The sequence below is a fragment of the Plecotus auritus genome, assembly GCF_963455305.1.
Source record: "Plecotus auritus genome assembly, chromosome: 9".
NCBI classification, from domain to species: Eukaryota; Metazoa; Chordata; class Mammalia; order Chiroptera; family Vespertilionidae; genus Plecotus; species Plecotus auritus.
The window spans coordinates 111,245,221-111,267,413 of NC_137783.1; the positions used below are offsets into that span (position 1 = coordinate 111,245,221).

Below are 22,193 nucleotides of genomic sequence, written 5' to 3' on the forward strand. Positions count from 1 at the left end.
TTCCCTCCCTCCTGGCCTCCAGCCCAGCCTGGCCCCAGGCCTGCATTATGCTCTGGGTACTGGAGAGGAGGCAGACACTGCCTCCTGAGAGGATAAGTCCTGTCCCAGAGGCAGATACTGAACATGCATTCTGGTCCAAGGCAGAGGGCAGCTTGAACCTGAACCCAGGTTTCTCAGTGTCCAGGCCAGGCTTCCCTGTGACTCCTATAGTGATGTGAGAAATGGGAACCCAGAAGGTCTGTCAGTCGTGCAAGCAGTGCCAGCTGGGCAAGAGGCTGGGGTGTTCCTGGCTATGGTGCCCTCTTCTGTGCGTGTGATGTGAACACAGTCCTGTCCCTCTCTGAGCTGTTTCGTTATCTGTGTCATGGAGCTGTCTTGGCTCCAAGAGTCTCTGAACTCAGTGCTTGTGCTGGGCCCATGGGAACAGAACAAGGAACGGGGGACAGAAAGCTGGAGATGGCATGGCCTGCGCAGCCCTGCCCTGGATGCTCATGTGCTTAGGTTCTCCGGTGCTGCTGTGTGCCCAGCCTGGTGCTTGGCTAGCCACGTGAGAGGCAGAGGAAGAGACCTGGCCCGTGTCCGCAGAGGTTTCCAGACCCAGGTGGAGAGAGGATTGACAATTCCAGGTGACCCCTGTCTACTCATGGGACAGATGTTCATAGGCAGACCACCGAGGCAGGAGTGGGCTGGATGGGAAGGGGCCTTGAGGGGCTTGGTGGCTGGAGTAAGTCAGGGAGATCTCTTGGGGGAGTGTTGCTGAGAACCTGAGGTTCCTGTTGCCACAGGAAGCTGGGTGGTGGCAGTGGGGACCTGTCTTCTCTGACTTCCTGCCCTATGGCTCCTCCCCTTTCCCTTTGGGGAAAGCTCCAGTGGCCCCTCACTGCCCTATCTCACTGTCTACCTGTTTCCACACCGCAGCCCTCCACCTCCCCTCCCTGGGTTCCAAGCTCTCAAGCCAGTGCTCAGGCCTGTCCCCTCTCAGCACCTCATTCTCCCCCCCTTTGAAACGAGGGCTCGGGGGGTCATCTCAGGGATCTCCAAGGGCCCTTTTCACTCTCAACAGTCTGAGGGACTCAGAAGGTCACGGGGAAGGCGGGGCGGGGCAGGGCAGGGCCAGGTGTTTTGTCTTTCCACTGTGTCTTCACAACTGTCCTGTGGCATGAGTCTTGCTAAGCCCATCCGAACAGATGTAGAAACTGAGGCTCAGAGCAGGAACTTACCTGTGTAGGGCCAAACAGGAAGTGGTGGAAGCAGGATTAGAACACAGGTTCTTGGGTTCAAGGCTGAGACTTGTAAGGCTGAGATCTTTCTGTTCCCTTGGGCCCGAGTGTCTCCAGGACTCCATGGCTACTCATAACTTACCTCTATCTGCTGACTTGGGTCTCGCTGTATTGTGGGAGGGCACCCTGGAGGGGGTCCAGCTGGGCAAGAGGCCAGTCCTTGCTATGTGACCTTGGGGGTCATTTCACCTTTTAGAGGCAGTTTTCTTTTCTTTTTAAATATATTTTATTGATTTTTTACAGATAGGAAAGGAGAGGGATAAGAGAATTAAGAGACATCAATGAGAGAGAAACATTGCTCAGCTGCCTCCTGCACACCTCCTACTGGGGATGTGTCCACAACCAACGTACATGCCCTTGACCGGAATTGAACCTGGGACCTTTCAGTCCACAGGCCAACGTTCTATCCACTGAGCCAAACCGGTTAGGGCTAGAGTCAGTTTTCTTATCTGTGGGGTCAGGGGTGGAAGTTAATCTGGTTTTAGGGCTTTGGATTGGGTGAGTTCAGGTGCAGGGTGGGCCTTTGTCCCCTCTGGGGCTCCATTTCCCCATTTCTGCAGGAAGTTGCTGGGAAGGTGGTTTGTAGAGGCTGTGCTGGCCTTAGGCCACGGTGGTAGGTGTCTGGACATGGAGTAAGGGCAGATAACCAAGGCCTTGTCAACCTTCCGGTGCAGGAGCTCAGAGAAGGGAATGGTCAGAAGTGGCTGGAGGCTTTAGGGAAAGCTTCCTGGAGGAGGTGCCTGGGTTGGCCTGAGGCTGTAGGTGAGAGAGTATAGGTCCAGAGTGGCCATAGGTAGATTGCTGTCCCTGCCTGGGCTTTAGCTTCCTCATCTGTCAAATGTGGATGGTAGTGCTGCCCTGCCTGTCTCAGGCACTTGATTCATTCACTCACACGTTTAGTGGTCGTTCACTGATAGCCTCTCTGCCTGGCCCTGTGCTGGAGGTTGGGGACAGAGAGGGGACTTAAACTTGAACCCTGGACTCAAGGAGCTCCCAGTTGGGTGCTGAGACAGACACTTGTTACAGGAGCTGTGGAGACCTGGAGGGAGACTCTGAACCAGCCTTGGAGGCCAGGGAAGGCTTCACAGAGGAGGAATGCTTAGGCGATCCCTTTTGAACTGGGTAGAGAATGAGGCATATAAGTTTGATAGTGTTGGGAGCTGTCCTTGTGGAGGAACAGCTGTGCAAAGGCCTGGGGGCAGGGCATGCATTAGAACTGTAGGTGTTCAGTGTGGGGCTTGGAGCTCAGGGGGCTGGAGGTGTTTAGGGAGCTAGACCAAAGGCCCTAGGACTTGGGTCCTGGAGGTCTTGAGGTGCCAGGGGAGGGTTTTAGATAATGTGGATGGTAGGAGGAGGCTTTTGCTATATTATCTGGACTGAAGTACTGAGGCCTGCAGTAAAGGAGGGACTGTGAGGAATGGAGCAAGGGGTTGTATGGATAATGAATGGAACATGGTGATTACAGAATAACCCTTTGCAATGTGCAAATTGTGGAGTGTTATTCAGGTTGGGGTGTGGATGTGCAGCCCCCTTGGTGCCTGCCCTGAGGATAAGGAACCTTGTGAGTGGGAGTGGGATAGGGTAGGGTGGAGTGGGTGCCTCCAGTTAGTGTGTCCCTGGGATTAAAAGAGTCCCCAGCTCCCAAGCTGGCTCTGTGCCCTCCACGCCCAGCTCCCCAGGCTCTGGCTTTTAAACTTTAACGAGTCCGAGCCCCAGCTCAGTTTCCAGTCGAGAGTCTTTAAAGTTTCAGGAGATGAGAGAAAGGAGGGAGTCCTGGAGACAGATGGGTTTTATTTCTTCCCCTGCATCCCCACGCCTGGCTAGGCAACCTGGAGCCAGGGCCCAGGCACCATGACCCCACACACCTGGCACTCTTCAGGGACCTGGGACCTCCCTGGGTCGCACTAGCCAGTTCCCCAGGGACCAGTGGCCACAAGCCTGTGCTCCAGGTGCCACCGAGAGAGACAGGGATAGAAACCCTATTGAGCCATGACCCCTGACCTGGGAAGATTAGAATGCTCCAGCAACAGGTGGGAGGTGGGAGGAAAAATGCTCAGACCAGATGTCGGCTTGAGGTGCCTCCCCTTACCTCCTCGGCGTGCTTGGGCTGGCCCCTGGAGCTTCAGAAACACAGGCAGTGGAAGAAAGTAGTAGGCCCAGAATTTAGTGGTAGGTCCCACGCCAAATGCAGGCTCCTCTTACTTGTCATTAAAGAGAGCCTGGGGCAGGTGGCACAGGGCAGCTGGAGCAGTTCTCTGTGGCTATAGCCTGTTGCCTCCCTGCCTCTCAGCCTGGGCTCCCTGGAGGCAGGTACTTGCTACCTCTGATTCCTTTTTTTTTTTTTTAAATATATTTTTTTATTGATTTGTTACAGAGAGGAAGGAAGAGGGATAGAGAGTCAGAAACATTGATGGGAGAGAAACATCGATTAGCTGCCTCTTGCACACCTCCTACTGGGGATGTGCCCGCAACCAAGGTACATGCCCTTGACCAGAATCGAACCTGGGACCCTTCAGTCCGCAGGCCGACGCTCTATCCACTGAGCCAAACCGGTCAGGGCGCTACCTCTGATTTCTTTAAAGCCCTTATGTTCTGGGGCAGGTGAACAATGCCTGCACATGTGCACCCCCAGCCCTGCCCCCATACTGGGGAGTTAGGGGGAGTGAGTACCCATGCAGTGTCCAGGCCATTTAATCTCATCCTGCATCTTCCCCTGGTTCCCAGAGGTTCCCCTCTACCATCTCCTGGAGTCCCCTCTCTGTCTTTGGATCATTTCAGATTGCCTGGGACCTGGTACTAGACCAGGGAGGTGATGACTCTTAAGGCAGAGGCTAGCCAGCCAGAGGGGATGGTGTTCTCTTGTGTGTCTCCGATATTCAGTCATTCAACATATATTTATTGAGCACATCCTATATGCCAAGTTTTGTGTTATATCCAGGAATTTAGTGGTAAACCAGACAGATTAGGCTCTGCTGTCATGGGTTTATATCTTGAGGGGGAGATAAGCAAAATAGAAGCAAGCAAATAAGTAAATAGGATACCGGATGATGGTTGTGTGTTATGAGGACAGGATAATCTGTTGGGGGTTGTCTGGCCTTCTATGTGTGGGCCTTCTGCATGGAGCTGGATTGTGGGTGACTGCATGTCCTTATGAATGCATGTGGATGCGCCTTTAAGGTTGTGTGTGTGCCTCTGAGTGTGAAACTGTATGCATGTTTCTGTGTCTGGTGTTACTCTGTGTGTGTGAGTCACTCCCCCTCACTGCAGCAGAGTTGTTTCTGATCCAATTATGTCTCCTCAGCTGTCTCCTGGCGCCTCCTGCCCCCTGCTCAGCTCCGACTCTGCCATGGTTTTCCTTCCCTGCCTCCATCCAGCCTCCTGGCCTGGCCTCTGGGCCTATCTCCAGGTCTTAGAGTCTCCCCTTAGGGTGTGTTTCCTATTCCTGTCTCAGATGGTTACTGAGCCTGCCTTACTGTTGCTACTTGTCTCTTTTCCTCATTTTTTTCCCCCTGTCCCAATTATTTATTCATTCAACAAACTTCTCCCGCCTCCCACTTACTCTGTCAACCACTATGCTGCTGCTGGGGACCAGAGATGGATCAGACTCAGGCCCTGCTCTCAAGTCCTAGTGGGAGACTGATGGAGACAATGACAGCCCTCTGTGAGAACCCAGGCTGAGGGAGGCCAGGGGCTGGCAGCATGGTGGGTGGTGGCAGCATCTGGGGGAGGGGGCTGGGGGGCCAGCAAGAGTCAGGCACCAAGCTGAGAAGGTCTTGGTGAGTCCCTCAGGGAAGCAGAGGGATGGGCTGAGAGTGAGAAAGGAGTGGAGGCAGAGCCAGGAGGACGTTGGAGTTAGGATTTGCCAAAGGCAGAGAGAGAGGCAGCAGAGTCTCTCAAGCTGGTCAGGGCTGTCATTAGCTCTGGGTTTCAGAAAGCTCCCTGGCTGCAGGGGACAGCTTGTCCTGGGAGCCATGAGATGAGGATGTGACTGAAGTACTCGAAGCAAGAATGGTGAGGCCTGTCTGGGTTTTGGTGAAGAGGGGCTGTTGAGAAGGTCCTGACTGAGCGGAGTCCCAGGGATGGCAGTGAGGGATGAGTCCAGACCTTGCCTGGGTTCCAGGCACAGGAGCGGAGCAGAGGGGAGTGGGCATTGGGGTAGACAATACAACTGTGGTGGACATGGTGCATATGAAGGTGTGTGGGCTGTCCAGGGGTGATGCCCAGGTGGCTGTTGAAGATGCAGTGTGGAGTTTATTGGAGGCCACTGTGGTCCCTGAAGCCCAGGGGGGCGTTTATCCAATTTGCCTTTGTCTTGATGTCTGTGTGTCAGGCCTGGCCCTGTTTGGTCTCACTGGTCTCCCATCACCCCCTCCCTTTTCTTCCAGGCCCAACCACACACAGCTTCTTCTCAGCTCTCCCTCCTCTGTCTGGCTCCTCCATCTCCCCCAGGGCTGGAACAGAGTGTCGGGAGCTCCAGACCAGGAGGTCAGCTTCTGAGATGTCAGCAGGATGTTCCTACTGCTGCAGAGCTAGGGCTTGCTGCTCATGAGCCTGGGGGTGGGGGTCCAGGGAGGCTGCTGGAGACTGGGGGGGAGGGAGGAGGAAGGAGGTGAGCAGCCATGAGTCATTTAGCCCTGGATGGAGAGCAGCAGAAGGCCCAGCGTGGTCTGCCTGAGCAGACTCAGGGAGCTCTGTCTAGGGGAGGCATAGCAGCACCTCCACTCTCCACCCCAATCTCAGAGGGGCCCCTCTTTTGGGGAGAAGATGGGTTGGGCATATCTGGTTTTAGATCTTCTCTTCAGAAGAGAGGGCACAGGACTCAAAGTTGGGGGGAAGGAGACCCTGTGCTGGGTGCACTACCCCACACGTGCTCTCTGTGTCCCTCCAGCTCCCCTCGCTGCAGGCAGAGCCAACAGCCACAGCTCCTAGTGTGGCCCCCCAGGGACAGTCCTCCCCTGGCCAGGTGCTGGCCCACTTGGCATCCCTTGGGTCCTCCACAGAGCAGAGCCATGTTCTTGGGGAACAGTCTTGGGGGTGGACTTTGGGTCACAGTGGGTTCCAAGTTAGTTCCTCCATTTCACCTTTCTGAGTCACCATTTACAAATGGACATAATCTTCCCTCCTAGGTAACTGAGAGGATAGGATTAGATGAATTTGCTAAATCCCTAGCACAGAGCCTGGCACAGAGCTGGCATACCATTCACATTTATGAATGGATGAATGGATGAACAGTCTGAGGTACCCAAGGGACAGCTCCATTTCCTCCGCCTCCATCCTTCTCACTCAGGTTACCTCATGGAATTGCACGAGCCCTCTCCTTCCCCCCAGCCCTTCCAGGCCATTTCCAATCCCCAGGCTCATATCAGCACCTCTGCCAGGAGCCTCTTCCCCATCCTTACATCTGGGTGCCATCTACTTTTTGTTCATCCATTAGGACTCCACTTAGGTGCCCCTCCCTGTACCTTCGTCCCCAGCTTCCCTCTGTCCCTGCCTTGACTGTCCAGGGTTGTCATGCCTATGCCGCAGCCCGAGTGTGGAAGGGCCCTGAGTCCCCTCTGGCTCCACTCCCAGCACGGCCACACGACTGGAGCATTTCCAAGGTAACTCAGCACTAGCATGGGCAACCTCAGACACCATCTCAGCTGAGTCCCGGCTTCCTTGTCCAGGGAACAAGAACCTTGGGATTCTGGACAACACGCTTAACTTAGAAAAAAAATAGATATAGTTTCTATATCTTATAGAAACTGTATTATATCAACAGTCACAAGAATCCAAAAATGAAAAATCAATCACCCAGAGCCTCAATTCCTGAGTAAAACTTTTTTTTTGTTGTTCCTTCCAGCTCTCATTCAAATGGTACAGATAATTTATACTACGTTTACACCAGCAATTTTCAACTGGTGTGCTGCAAGAATGTTTAAAACATGCAATACATGACTATTTAGTCAGGGGCACTGACCTCTTTTCCCTTAGATTGTCAAATAAAAAATATGACAACAGCCAATACAACAATAGGCCTCTGGTGTGAATGACTTAAAAATTATACCTTTTTTTTTTTTTTTTGTCAGATCAGCAAAAAATACACATTTGTTGCAGAATTTTAGTAATTAGTTATGTGTGCTATGAGATGAAAAAGGTTGAAAATCGCTGGTTTAGACCATGGCACTGGGAGAAGTTAATATCCTCCTTTGTTCATTTAACATTGCATCTGTGGAAGTATCTCATATTGCTACAGGATTATTAATTCACAAACATTTCCGGCAGCTGCTCCCTGCCAGGCCTGTTCTGGGTTTTGAAGCCTGTTCTGGGTTTTGAGGGTTCAGAGCCAGTTCAGCCCCTGCCCCTGGCCTGGGGGAGCCCACAGTCCTCTGTAACTGGCAGTAATTATCAAGGTGAGATGTCATTCTTAACCCAACCAGGTCCTGCTGTTGGTGGTGGTCCAGGTTGTTCTCTAATATATTTTGCTAAATACTAATGCAATAATATAGTCATGAATATTGTAACAGGACTTTTTTCTTACTTTGTATTTTTTTTTCCTGAGTATAAATTTCTGGTCCTGAGTAATAGGAACTAAGTTGAAAGATACATTTTTATGATTTTGAAAGTATCGGACAGCCAGGAGAAGCTCCCACAGCCCCTTTGTTGGCTCACCTGTCCATCCTGCTGTTCAGGCAACAGGTCTTTACTAAGCTGTGCCAGGCCCTAGGGATGCCAAGGTGAACGAGGGACCACAGCATTGCAGACAAATGGATGCACTGCAGTGCGTGCTGATGGAGGGAGGCACTGGGGGCTGGAGGGTAGGCCCCAGCCCAGCCTGAAGAATTTAGGGACAGGGGTCAGCCAGGCTGAAGTTTGAAGACAAAATAGAAAAGGAGCCGGCCAAGGGAGGTCCTGGGAGGACCAATCAGATCTCTCTCCTCCTGCACCACCCCCTCCCTGCTTTCCTGGACCCTTGTGTCAGAATGTCCTGACACTTTTGCTGCTGTTGAGATTTGGGGGAACATGGAGGAAGGTCTTAGGGATCTCCCTGCTGGGGGCCCCAGAAACCCAGAGGCAAGGTCAGAGGGGCTCTACCAGCTTGTCTCAACACTGGCCCTGTGGGCTTTGGGAGGGGCAGAGTGGAGGGCCCTGAAGCCAGCAAGCTGGGGCGTGAGCAGGCTCTGGGAGGAGGGCCTGGTCTGACATGAGGGCAGCATCTGGCTGTGGCTGTGAGGGTGGTGTGTGTGTCTGGGGGCATTCGTGTAGGGTCCTGGTGTAAGAAAGCCACCTGCCCCTCCCGTCCATCTACCCTGTGTAGAGACATGGGGCATTTTTGTTGTTCTAAATGTTGTTCCTTGTCCCTGTATATCTTGCTTGACCTTTGGGGACTAGTAGGAAGGTGCTCCCCTGGGCCGGGCCTGAGAAGTCAGGGAAAGCTGCTGGGCTTTATGTACGAATCTCATATAATCCTCACAGTTGCACTCTGAGGAGAGAAATACCCTGTTTGACAGATGAAGATACTGGGACTCAGAGCTGAAGTCCTTTGCCCAAACCAAGGCCACACAGGTAGGATGTGGCTAGGGCAGAGGCCTGTCTGACCCAGACAGTCCCTGGAACTGCTGAGTGAAGTTGTAAGCCTGTGGGGCCTGGCTGGGTCTGGTGGGGCAATGCATGACCGAAAGGTTCTCCGAGGGGGCTTCTAGGTGCAGAGCCCCAGTGCTGGGTTTTGAGCAAGTGTGACCCTGCCTTTGAGTCCATTGAGATCTGAGGATGGAGACAGTGACCTCATTCAGAGGAAGAACCTCTGAGATTTGCCTCTCTGGTCAGCAAGCCCTCTGAATCCAATGAGCGCTGCATACTAACCATCAATTAACTAAGATGGTCTCCAGTTGCCAGCCTGTTTGTTTTAGCTGGGCCAGTCTGCTTCCTTGATGAAAGTAGCAGAATGTCCTGACACTTTGGGGTCAGGCACCCCAGGCTGTGGTTCTCTGCTTCACCACTGTTTAGCTATGTGGCCTGGGTCAATCATTGTAACTCTCTAGGCCTCACTTTCTGCATCTATAAATGGGGATGATGATACCCATCAGGGTGTTGGGAGGGTAAGAGTCCATTTCTGCACAGGATGCAGTTTGGTGTCCTTGACTATTGGCAGAGTCAGTTTGACCTAAATTTTAGCCCAGGGGATCCATGGTCCGGTGCTACTATCTCCTTGGTGGGATAATAAATTAGTGATTTGAGCACATGATAATGGTTATTGAGGTGGTGGCTATTGTTTGGGACTATGACTGATTTGATACTTAGTGCCTAGGAGTAATTCCTCTGATTTGAATGTGGTTCTATTGAGAAAGGGCCATTTGCTTAACAGTTATTCCTTTTACGGAACTACTAAAATGCAACATGGTGAGAAGGCGGCAGAGCCTGAGGGATTGAATGCAAGTGGGCCTGTTTCCCCAGAGGTAACCTGAAGAGTAGTGGTGAAAGAGATCATCTTTGGGCCCCACAGAGCCTGTGGGCAAGGATATTGGAGACCTACTGTGTGAGGTCTTGGGGTGAGGGGCAAACTTGGGTTCACCTGTCCATGTCTCGGTTTGCTTGTTACTGCCCTGGCCTTTGGCCATCAAGGCCATATCACAGCTCTATGCAGGTGACCTGACTTCTTTTCCCTTGTTTCAGGGAAAAGGGTCCTGGGAGATACTGCTGCCCCCCCCTCGCCTGCCCTCTCCCCAACACTTCCCTCCTTCCATGGAGATTCCTCCTCTAATTGCTGAGCAATGGGAAGGACTGAGAAGCACAGGCAAGAGGTGGGAGAGAGGAGAAGGGGAGAGTGAGACACAGTTTGGACACTGGGCCTTGCTCTGTGCATATTTAGTTAAGCCTCCAGGCCTTTGAACCCCACCAGTCTCATTGCCTGAAATGCCCAATCTCCCCTTGTGGCTGTTGAGCTTCCTCTCCTTTTAGGCTTCATCACCCTCTGCTCCCACAGTTCCCTTACTTTCACTCCCCATCCCCCAACACTGCTCATTCTCTACTGGGATTTTGTGTCCCTTTCTTTCCTATCACCCACTTGATGGGGCTCTTTTGGGGCAGGGCCCAGGTCTGATTCACCTCTGGGTCCCTGCTGCCCAGTTGCAGGCTTGGAACACAGCAGACTCCAGAAAGTGGAGAATGGATGGACAAAAGGGCAGGGCCAGGGTGAGGTAAGAGAGGTGCCTAGGGCACAAAATCTAAGGAAGCACTTGCAAATGGACCTAGTCCTGGCCTGTGGACAGGTGAATGGCAGCTGGAGGAAGCCTATGGGAATAATAACAGCGACTGTTTTTTGAGTATTTGCTATGTGCCAGGCATATTATATACATTACCTCATTGAATGTAATCACAGCATCTCCATGCCATAGGTACTATTAGTATCCGCATTTTTCTTTTTAAAATTTATTGATTTGAGAGAGAAAGAGAGAAAAAAACATCGATTTCTTGTTCCAGTTATTTATGCATTCATTGGTTGATTCTTGTATGTGCCCTGACCAGGGATCAAACCCATATCCTTAACATATCAAGATAATGCTCTAAACAACTGAGCTACCTGGCCAGGGCCGTATCCCCATTTTTCATATGAGGAAACTGAAACTCAGGAGACTTAAATCTTGTGCCCACGGAGAGGATTGGAATCTGGGATTGCCAGACCCAAAGACTGCAGGAGTCTTCCCTGATGGCCTTCCTTGATTGTCCAGTCCTTTCTGACCATGGCTCTGTGGAACTCAGGGTGCTGGAGGGTGGTGTTGGGCCCAGGAGTTTGGGGCAATCCCAGTTCTCCCTGTCATGGGGTCTGGAGGGGTCATAGTCTGTATTTACGCTGGGCCTCAGTTTTCTCAGCTGTGAAATGACTGCATGTCAGGCTCCCTGTTGTAACCAGGATTTAAGGGCATTGTAGCCCAGTTTAGCTCCTTCCCTTCAGTTCTGGGAGCTCCCAGGTATTCACTGAAGGGACTGACTTGCCCAGGGCTCAATGAATATGGGTTCTAGTCATAGACCCGCCCACTAGGTATTCTCCAATGACTCACCCCTACCCCATTTGTGCCTCCCAAAGCCTCTTAGTATTACACCTTGCTGATGTGGCTCCTGGCCCTGCAGGCAAGAACATTGCTAGATGTAGCCACACTGCCTCCTGGGGGCGGTGGAAAGAGCTGGGCTAGGAGCTCAGACCCACCCAGACTTCAGTTTTCTCACCTGGAGGGTCACCACAGCCAGGGTTCTTACCTTCCCAGTGCCCTCCTTCCAACCAGGCCCTGCTACTAGCCTTTTTCCCTAAGAGTCTGCCACAAGCTGGGAAGCCTTTGAAGTTTCCATCTGTATCTTTTTTTTTTTTTTTCAGTTTCTTTTTAAAAAATTTAATAAATCTTTATTGTTCAGATTATTACAATTGTTCCTCTTTTTTCCCCCATAGCTCCCCTCTACCCGGTTCCCACCCCACCCTTTGCCCTTACCTCCCCCCACCACTGTCCTCATCCATAGGTGTATGATTTTTGTCCAGTCTCTTCCCGCACCCCCCACACCCCTTTCCCCCTGAGAATTATCAGTCCACTCCCTTTTTATGCCCCTGATTCTATTATATTCACCAGTTTATTCTGTTCATCAGATTTTTTTATTCACTTGATTTTTAGATTCACTTGTTGATAGATATGTATTTGTTGTTCATAATTTTTATGTTTACCTTTTTCTTCTTCTTCCTCTTCTTAAAGAGTACCTTTCAGCATTTCATATAATACTGGTTTGGTGGTGATGAACTCCTTTAGCTTTTTCTTATCTGTGAAGCTCTTTATCTGCCCTTCAATTCTGAATGATAGCTTTGCTGGGTAGAGTAATCTTGGTTGTAGGTTCTTGCTATTCATCACTTTGAATATTTCTTGCCACTCCCATCTGGCCTGCATAGTTTCTGTTGAGAAATCAGCTGACAGTCATATGGGTGCTCCCTTGTAGGTAACTGTTTTTCTCTTGCTGCTTTTAATATTCTCTCTTTGTCTTTTGCTCTTGGCATTTTAATTATGATGTGTCTTGGTGTGGTCCTCTTTGGATTCCTTTAGTTTGGGGTTCTCTGTGCTTCCTGGACTTGTAGGTCTATTTATTTCACCAGGTAGGGGAAGTTTTCTGTCATTATTTCTTCAAATAGGTTTTCAATATCTTGCTCTTTCTCTTCTTCTGGCAACCCCATAATTCTGATGTTGGTACGCTTGAAGTTGTCCCAGAGGCTCCTTACACTATCTTCATATTTTTGGACTCTTTTTGTTTTTCCGGGTGAGTGTTTTTTGCTTCTTTGTATTTCAAATCTTTGACTTGATTCTTGCGATCCTCTAGTCTGCTGTTAGATCTCTGTATAATATTTTTTATTTCAGTCAGTGTATGCTTAATTTCTAGTTGGTCCTTTTTCATATCCTCGAGGGTCTTGCTAAATTTATCGACCTTTTCTAGAAAATTCTTGAAAAACCTTATAACCGTGGTTTTGAGCTCTATATCCAGTCATTTGCTTTCCTCCATTTCTTTCATTTGTGATCTGTTTCTTTGTCTCCGCATTTTCGCTGCTTCCCTGAGTTGATAGAGTGGCTTTGTGTACTAGGTGTTCTATAGGGCCCAGTGGCTCAGCCTCCCCAGTTCACCTGAGGTGGACACTCTTGGTGCACCCCTTTGTGGGCTGTGTGCACAGCCTTGTTGTAGTTATGCCTTGATTGTTGTTGGTATCACTGGGAGGAATTGACCTCCAGGCCAACTGGCCGTGAGGATCAGCTGTATCTACGCTGGGAGAACTTCTGTGCTGGAGACACCCTTATGAGACAAGACTTGCAAAAGCCTCTGTGCTCAGCTTGGATGGGGCAGAGTCTCAGGGCAGAGCAGACAGCATTGGTTTCCCATCAGCCCTGCCCTAATAGGCCCCTGTGTCTCAGTGTCCCATGGTAATCGCTGCAAGCATCTCTGAGAGAAAGCCACCCTCAAGTTCTGCTCGCTGCCAGACAGTCCATTTTCTCCCCGAATGAGTCTGGGTCCCCATAGTCTCGCCCGGAACTGGAGTTCAGCGCAGTCGGGAGCTTTTGTCTCCCTCCCGATTGAGAAAGCCAGCCGCGCACTCAGTTGCCAGTCCTCTCTGCGCGCACGCCTCAGTACCTCTGCCTTCCGCAGTTCCTCTGAGTCTGAGTGTGCTTTTCTCTTTCCTTCTAGTTGTAGAATTTCCACTCAGCCAGTCTTCCTGTGGTTCTGGATGATGTCCATTTTGTCTTTTAGTTTTAGTTTTGAAATTGTTGTGCGAGGCAGCAGTTTAGGTGTTTACCTATGCCGCCATCTTGGTTTCTCCCTCCATCTGTATCTTGAAGATAAAATGGTATGCAGAGTTTACACTGTGTTGGGGCTCGGTGTGCTCCGCCCACTGTCTGCTGTCTGGAGGGAGGCCTTTGGTTCTGAAGCCACAACAATCCTGATCCAAAAGGCTGAGGGAGAATGGGCAATGTGAACCCCTTTCAGTGTGTACCCAGCAGTGGATGTAGCCAGGCCCTGGGGTGCTGAGGCTGGCCCGAGGGAAGAGGCATTCCCAGGATGGACTCTAACCTACAGACCATCATCCCGTTATCACGGCCCCTCCATACCCTCACTGTCTATACACACATTTGAGGACTTGCGAAGCCAAACCAGCTTCCACACTTGGGTTTAGAGATGTTCTGGTTTCTTCAGAAGCCACACTTGAGTGCTCCTTGATGGTTAGGACTACAGCAAGACCGGGTTTTGTTTTGAATCCCTGCCAGGCTGCTTTCTGGCTGCCTGATTTGGGCAGGTTGCTTGCTCTCCTGAGCTCAGTTTTCTATTTTGCAGCACAGGCATGACACCAGCTCTAAATCTGGTTTGAAGAGTGAGTGTGTGTTGAATGTCTGATGCATCACCTGGCTCTCCCCATGGCTGCTTAATAGAAGGTTGTTTGGATGCTCCTGGCGATGCCAAATGTCGTGTCTGCCATCTCCTCCCACCATCACATCCCTCCCATCATGTTGTTCACTCACTCATTCATTTACTCATGTTTCATTAGTCTCCTTTTCAGTCTGATATAGTTCTTGAGTCTTTTCTTGACTTTCATGACCCAGACACTTAAAGGCCAATTCTTTTGTGAAAGTTCCTCATTTTGGGTTTGTCTGATTTTCCTGATGATTAGGTTTAGGTTATACATCTTTGGCAGAGATACCACATAAGTGATGCCTGTATTCTTTTGTTTTTAAATATGTTTTTATTGATTTTAGAAAGAAGTGGGGAGGGAGAGGAGTAGACAGAAACATCGAGCGGCTGCCTCTTGCTCTACCCTCTACCCTGGGGATCAAGTCCACAACCCAGGCATGTATCCCTACCAGCAATCGAACCAGCAACCTTTTGGTGCACAGGAAGACATCCAACCAGCTGAGCACACGGACCAGAGCATGCCTGTATTTTTTACATTTTGTCCTATCAGGCAGCACCCAGTTGTAACTTGTTTCGTTACTAATGATGTTCACTTTGATTGCTTGATTAAGGTGGGACCTGCCAGGTTTCTCTACTATGGAGTTACTCGTTTTCCCTTTGTAATAAGTATTTGATGGGAAGATACTTTGAAACTATGTAAATACCCTTATTAAACATTCAATTTATTTATTTATTCATACCTGTATATACCTATTTTTTTTAATATATTTTATTGATTTTTTTTACAGAGAGGAAGAGAGAGGGACAGAGAGCTAGAAACATCGATGAGAGAGAGACATCGATCAGCTGCCTCCTGCACGCCCCCTACTGGGGATGTGCTCGCAACCCAGGCCCTTGACCGGAATCGAACCTGGGACCCTTCAGTTCGCAGGCCGACGCTCTATCCACTGAGCCAAACCGGTTATGGCTGTATATACCTATTTTACTCAGTGGAATAGAACTTGTTACTTTCATTATTTATGTTAATACACAGGTTGTCCCAGCTTTAGCCCATGGTAGGTGGCCGGCTGTCCTAGTTTGCCCAGGTCAGAGGGGTTTTCTGGGATTTCAGTGTTAAAACTGGGAATGCTTCAGGTAAACACTGATGAGTTGGTCAACCAAACCAGTGGAAGCTTGTCGCGCTGGCTCCTCTGGGCAAGTTCCCTAGCATTCTGTGGGTAGTCCTTTTTTTGCACAATAAGATGTTCCAGGCTCACCTATACTTATTCTGACCTAGACCCAGAATTACATATTTCTCCAGGGAGATCTGGAACCAGGACCTTTTAAGTGTTAGGCTATACCACACCCTGGCAACTGGAGCAAATGGAACTCATTCAGCTTCCTATACGCCACACTCTCATCTCCTCTGTGTCTGTTCCCTGGCTATTCTTTCTCTCAAGGCCACTTGGCAGACACCTACCTTCCAGACTGAGCTTCTGCATGGAGCCTGACTCCTCACCCACATCACAGAGCTGACCTCCTCTGTGCCCCCACTAGGCAGTTTAGGGCACCTTCTCATTTTCAAGTAGGTCTCCTTTCTCAACTGGAAGCCTTTCAAGGACAGGTCCCAGGTTCATCTCTGACTCTTGTGAGCTCCACATGGGGCTGGAACTGGCTGTTGTTAAATGATTGGATCTAGTCATACCCCCTTCTGTAGCAGGAAAGCAAACAGAGAGGGAGAGTGACATGTTCAGAGTCACATGAATCTGTGGGCTGGAGTCTGTCCTTGAACTTCGGTTTTCTTAATTCTAAAATGGGGCTAATACCTCAGACTGTGGCTGTAAGAATAAAATGCTGTAATATGTATAAAGCACTTAGGATAGTACCTGGCATGTGGTAAGTGCACCTCTCAATATCTCTGGGGGAACTTTAAAATATATAATATATATATAATTGATTTCAGAGAGAGGAAGGGAGAGGGGGAGAGAAAAACATCAATGATGAGAGAGAATCTTTGATGGGCTGCCTCCTGCATGCATGCCCCCACACTGGGGATTGGCAGGTAACTGGGGCATATGACCTGATGGGGAATTGGATCCTGACTTCCTGGTTCATGGATCAATGCTCAACCACTGAGCAACACTGGCCAGGCATGTGAGGAACTTTTTATTTAATTTTTTTTCATTATTATAGAAGCAGTGCTATACATTTTAGAAAATTAGAAATACAAACAGCAAAAAACAAAAACAAAAAACGCCAACCAACAACCAAAGCCCACCATATTCTCATCATTCAGAGATCACCACTGCTAACACCTTAGTGATTGTGCTTCCTGAGCTTTTTCTGTGCATATATTTCCCCCACCCCAAATGAGAGCATACCATGCATTCTATTTTGTAATCTGCTTTTTTGTTTTCAGGCAGCAATCTTCACCATTCTGATTCAGCACATTTTTTGGCACATCTAACACTCAGATCATGTTCATATTTCTCCAGTTGTCCTAAATGTCCTTTATAGCTGTTGTGTCCAAACCAGAATGCAATCCAGGAACACACTTTCCATCTGGTTGTTGTGCCCTATAAGTCTCTCAGTCTAGCCTAGTTCCTTATGACGTTAATCTGTAGAAGAGACTGGACCAGTAACTCTGCAGAATATCTCACCCTCTGGCTTTGTCTGGTTGTATTCCCATGGTAACACTTAGCTTCTCATGGTAATACTTAGCTTGTTCCTCTGTCCTCTTTATTTTCTGAAAAGTGAAGTATATCTAGGGCTTGATGACTTCACTGGTTCCTAAAATACCCAATAGGTAGTGATGTGTCCTTCCTGTGGCCTCTCATATGGTTAGGAGCCCTACGGCCTAACCCAAGATTAGGGGGAAGGCAATGTGACACCGCCCTCATATGGTTGCGTGTATCCCCTTTTTAGTAGAAAGCAATGTGTGTGCTTCCCTTGGCACTGTCTAAACATCAGTTCTGGGAGATCTTTTTAAACAATGCAAGAAAATTTGTTCACTTGCTGAGAGGAACTTGATCCTGGGATTTGGGCTCTTGGGTGAAAAAAAAATCACAGAACAAGGCTGTGGACTAAGTTTCATCTTGCTGAGTGCAAATCTGGCGAAACCTCATTCTGTTTTTACTGGCTTTCCAGACGTGTGATCTGGGTTAAATCCCATATCTCTGCTACTTTCCAGCTGGGTGACCTTGGGCAAGTTACTTTACTTAATCTTTCTGAACCTCGATTTCCTCCTTGGATTTATTGTGTGGCAGAGTTATTGTAAGGGTTAAATTTTTAAAAAGGTATCTTTGGCTCTTTTCTCCACTGGACAGAAAGCTCTTTGAGGGCAAGGCTAATAAATAATAAGAAATCCAAAGATACTTGTTGGATTAAAAAAAAAAAAGGAGGACAAGTGGTATAGCCAGGTGATAAGGTACCATGGAGGAAAGAAATCATCCACTTAAGCATTTGTTTGTTCATTCATGCTTTCATTTCAACATGTATCCATACCAGGTTCTGTGTTGAATCAGTTGTGAGCCTGCGACCATGCAGTTCAAGGGTCTGAGAGGGCACAGATATAGGGACTCAATGTATGGCTGGATAATTCAGGAAGGCTTCCTTGAGAAGGAAACAGGGACAAAAGGGAAGGTTTGCTGGGAGCTAAGGTGGGGGGATAGTCTGTGGATATCGGGGCTGCTGTCTCCTGGCACAGGTGGCTTCTGGGAGGGCTGGACAGGACTTGTGGCAAGTGGCGAGTCCATGTTGGCTTTAGAGGTCACTGTTCCTTCCTGTCCTCCTCCTTCTCCTCCCCCATTTGCCTGTCTGCCCTCTGGACCCCTGGTACCAAGGCTTTGAACTCTGTGTGACCCTGACAATCCTTGTGTTTATCTACAGTGCCGGATGGAGTGCCGCGATGTGCCAGCCGAGACACTCTACGATGTCCTACATGACATTGAATACCGAAAGAAGTGGGACAGCAACGTCATTGAGACTTTCGACATCGCTCGCTTGACAGTCAATGCTGACGTGGGCTATTATTCTTGTGAGCAGGCCCAAGCACACTCCCCTAGCCTCCTGCAGGCCTCTACCAGGCTTCCAGCTGAGGCTCCTCCTCCCATCTTCCCTCCCTGTGGTCGCTCCCACGGCCAAGGTGCTCAGAGACCTGAGTGCTGAGATGTTGGGCTGCCCTTCCTGACATCCCTGTCCACTCCCAGACAGTTGTGAACATGCACACACGTACACTCAAACACATTATGCATTTCCATGTTCATGTATACACATTCCACACAAACACGTGTACACATGTATACAACCCACAGCCATATACCACGTATTCACAGTCACATTTTCATGTACACACATCAAATAATACCGTTATTTTCCCATACACTCACACATAAAAACAAGCCAGGCCAGCAAGGTAAGGGCTGTGTGAGGTTGTGAGGAGCATGGGTGGCTGGAGACAGGAGGGGAGAGGGTTGTGTTCTGTCTCTTTCCTAGTTCCAGTTCTCGGACTGTGGTGTTGGGGGTACCTGTTTGGTTCAGGGGGAGTTGGCAGTTAATTAGGCATCTCTGTGTCGCTAGCCTCTGCCATGCCCTCCCTTGCAGTCAGTCAGGCAGGCCAGTGGTCTGGCTGAACTGTCCCTTGCCCTCCACAGGGAGGTGTCCAAAGCCCCTGAAGAACCGTGATGTCATCACCCTTCGCTCCTGGCTCCCCATGGGCACTGATTACATCATTATGAACTACTCAGTCAAACATCCCGTGAGTTGACCTGCCAGGGTGGGCAGGGAAGGTGCCAGGTAGGGCTGGGCTGGCAGGCCTAGCCTAGGGAGAGGACCCTGGTTGCTACCATGACTTTCCCGTGACTTCAAGCCAGACATGAAATCTATTGGCCCTCATATGGGCTGAATTCCATTGGTTGGGCTCTGCATGGTCTGACTAGGAAAGGGGAGAGTGAGGTCAGGGTTCCCTCACTGGGCCACTTTGATCTCCATGACAGGTAGGGCAAGCAGGTATAGCTGGCCTGGGCAAGGAGAAGCGTGTGTGTGTGTGTGTGTGTGTGTGTGTGTGTGTGTGTGTGTGTGTAGGTATGCGTGTGCATGCCTGTGTGTGCTCCTGAACCCTGACCTTAAAAAGGGTAAGGATGGCCTAGTCTGACTCCTCCTTTTCTCCTTACCCCAGCAGCAGGCCTGGCCTGGAGTGGACACCAGGAGATATGAACTAACTCTGTGTGTGTGTGTGTGTGTGTGTGTGTGTGTGTGTGTGTTTGTGTGTGTGTGTGTGTATACTCATAGAGACCCTTCCTTTGCCCCCACCCTAAGTCTTACCTCCCTGTGCCTTCTGTCCCCAGAAATACCCACCTCGGAAAGACTTGGTCCGAGCTGTATCCATCCAGACGGGCTACCTCATCCAGAGCACGGGTCCCAAGAGCTGCGTCATCACCTACCTGGCCCAGGTGGACCCCAAAGGTGAGGGCTTGGCCCTGGAGCCTACCATGGGATCCTCTCCTATTTCCCAGGGGATGGGACTTGATTTACTCAGAATCCAAAGGGTTTTTGTTAGGAGTTGTTTTGTATTTTGGGGCATATTCATCCAAAACATACTCATCATTTGACCCACAGTTTGAGACTTCACAGCGGTTTGAAAAGCAAGGGCCAAGGTGGTATCCAGTGTCCCACGATGAAGCTTAGAGCTCCCTTCCTAGTGCTCACATTCCTATACTCTGACTTGCTCCCTGCTCACTGGCCGCTCTCTATCTTGCTGGTTCCCATCCTCTGTCCATCCCAGAGGCCTGGATTTTCCAGGTCTCAGTTCTCTTTCCCTTGGGAAGGCTCAGCCACTCCAAGGCGTCTGTGGCCAGCTGACCACATGGCTCTCTGCTGAGATCCAGATCCTTGTGGCCATGACCTCCTAGACATGTCCCCCAGGATGTCTTGTAGGACCTGAGACTCACTGTGTCCAATGCTGAACTCACCAACTCCCCTCCTAACTTGCCCCTTCTCCTAAGTCTTCCCTCAGTTACCTGGGCCAAGAAAATGGGGTCATGTGAGGCTCCCTCTTCTCAGCTCCCAAACCTAGTAACCAATTCTTACTGATTTTACTTCCTAAATAGCTCCTGAATCTGTCATTCTTCTCCATACTAATCCACCTTGTCTGTCCATATAGCCACCAGAGGAATTTTTCCAAAACACTTATTTCCTCATGACTCTCTTCTGCTTCAGATTCTTCTGTGGAGTGGAGTCTAAGCCCCCTGCCCAGGTTTCCTGGCCCCACCTCATACTTTTTACACATTCCCACCTCCCTGTCTAGGCAGCCTAGAAACACCTCTCTCCCTTACTCGTCCCTCCAGGACTGCTTCAGATGTCACCTCCTCTATCCCTAATACCCAGAGGAGTCGCTGGCTCCCTGCTCTGTGGGCCCATTCCCCTCTAGCAGAGCATTTGGCACACTGTTGGGCCCCCCAGACAGTGAGTTCCTCTCTGGGTCCCCAGGGCTGGCCCAGGGTGGGTATCACTGAGCGAATGTGGAGTGAGTGAGTGAATGGATGGATGACTCAAGGATGGGTAAGCCCTAAGCACCTTTACCTGGGAATGCCCTGAACCCCACTGAGGGCCCAGTGGCCAAGGCCCTGGGCTCCCCAGCATCTCATTGGATGAGTGTATTGAGTGTCAAAGGCAGAGCAGACACTTGGGAATGAATGAGACGGGGTGGAGAGCTGGGCTGTGGATTCCAAGTCAGGCCAGGCTGGGGTGCCCAGCCAAGAGGCCTGTGTAGCAGCTAGGCTTTCTGGGGTACAGGCAGAGGAGGGGCTAAGCACCAGGACTATTCCCCATAGAGGGATTGGGTATGAGAAGGGATGTTAGTGTGAGTGGAGGGCAGGCAGCAGGCAGGAGCTTGCTGGGTCAGGAATTCAGTCCATCTGTAGCCTGTGTCACCTAGAACCCTGCAGCCCTCTGGGGCTCAGCAGAAGGGGGGCAGGGACACAGAGTTGAGCCTAAGGACCTTGTTCTGAAATGGAAAGGGAGGGTGAGAATGATAAAGTCTTATGGGACTTATATAACTCCCCCCCCCACCCCCCCCGCCATGGAGAAGAGGGTGGCCTCCCTGGAAACCTCGGGTTGGAGGCAGGGGACTGGGTGCCTGAGGCTGCTGCTTCCCTTCTCTCCTTACTCCCCTTCCCTGCTCTCATAGGTTCCTTACCCAAGTGGGTGGTGAATAAATCTTCTCAGTTCCTGGCTCCCAAGGTGAGTGGCCTTGGGACTTCTGGGGTATGGAGGCTGGTGGAGAGGATTCTGGGCTGAACGGGTGGAGTGGGGATAGAGACTGGGAGTCAGGGCTGAGGGGCAGAGTTATGAACTTGGGGCAAGAACTCAGGATGCTGGGAGCCGGGCGGCGGGGGGGCACAGAGTGGCTGGAGAGCATGAGAGGGGATGTGGAGAGGCGATATGATCCTGAGCCTGTTCACTCCTGACCCTGGTGCTGCGGGTCCACAGGCCATGAAGAAGATGTACAAGGCGTGCGTCAAGTACCCTGAGTGGAAGCAGAAGCATCAGCCCCACTTTAAACCGTGGCTACACCCGGAGCAGAGCCCGTTGCCAAGCCTGGCGCTGTCGGAGCTGTCTGTGCAGCATGCGGACTCACTGGAGAACATCGATGAGAGTGCGGTGGCAGAGAGTCGGGAGGAGCGTATGGGCGGTGCTGGCGGCGAGGGCAGTGACGATGATACCTCGCTCACCTGAGCGTGGAACCATAACAGGGACTGAGACAAGACAGGGCAGAGCCTGGGGGTGGCTTTCTCCCCTCCCACACCCCTGTGCCTCCTGAGGACGTTGGGCTCAGACCCAGGTTGGCACTGTGGCCTTGCTGGATATAGCCCTAATAAACCATCCCACAGCCTCAGCTGGCTCATCGACTCCTCGCTGTACCTGCTCCCCACCGGTCCGGGGCACAACTGCCACTCTTGGTCCCCTTGCTCTACAGTTTATTTTGTTAATTTTATTGCTTGCTTGACCTTTGCTTCTTTAGGCATCCTCTTT

The 22,193-nt window shown here is 50.5% G+C and overlaps 1 protein-coding gene across 2 annotated transcripts in view; it reads left to right on the plus strand.

Moving 5' to 3' along the window:
- Positions 1 to 22,056, plus strand: part of STARD10 (StAR related lipid transfer domain containing 10) — a 56,656-nt gene extending 34,600 nt beyond the window's left edge. For both annotated transcript variants that reach the window (XM_080688552.1, XM_080688551.1), the window contains exons 3-7: positions 18,051 to 18,198; positions 18,815 to 18,918; positions 19,508 to 19,625; positions 21,349 to 21,401; positions 21,651 to 22,056. In XM_080688552.1, the coding sequence (XP_080544678.1) occupies positions 18,051 to 18,198; positions 18,815 to 18,918; positions 19,508 to 19,625; positions 21,349 to 21,401; positions 21,651 to 21,896 (669 nt within the window). In that variant the 3' untranslated portion in view covers positions 21,897 to 22,056. The remainder of the gene's footprint in view (positions 1 to 18,050; positions 18,199 to 18,814; positions 18,919 to 19,507; positions 19,626 to 21,348; positions 21,402 to 21,650) is intronic.
- The last annotated feature ends 137 nt before the right edge of the window (positions 22,057 to 22,193 follow it).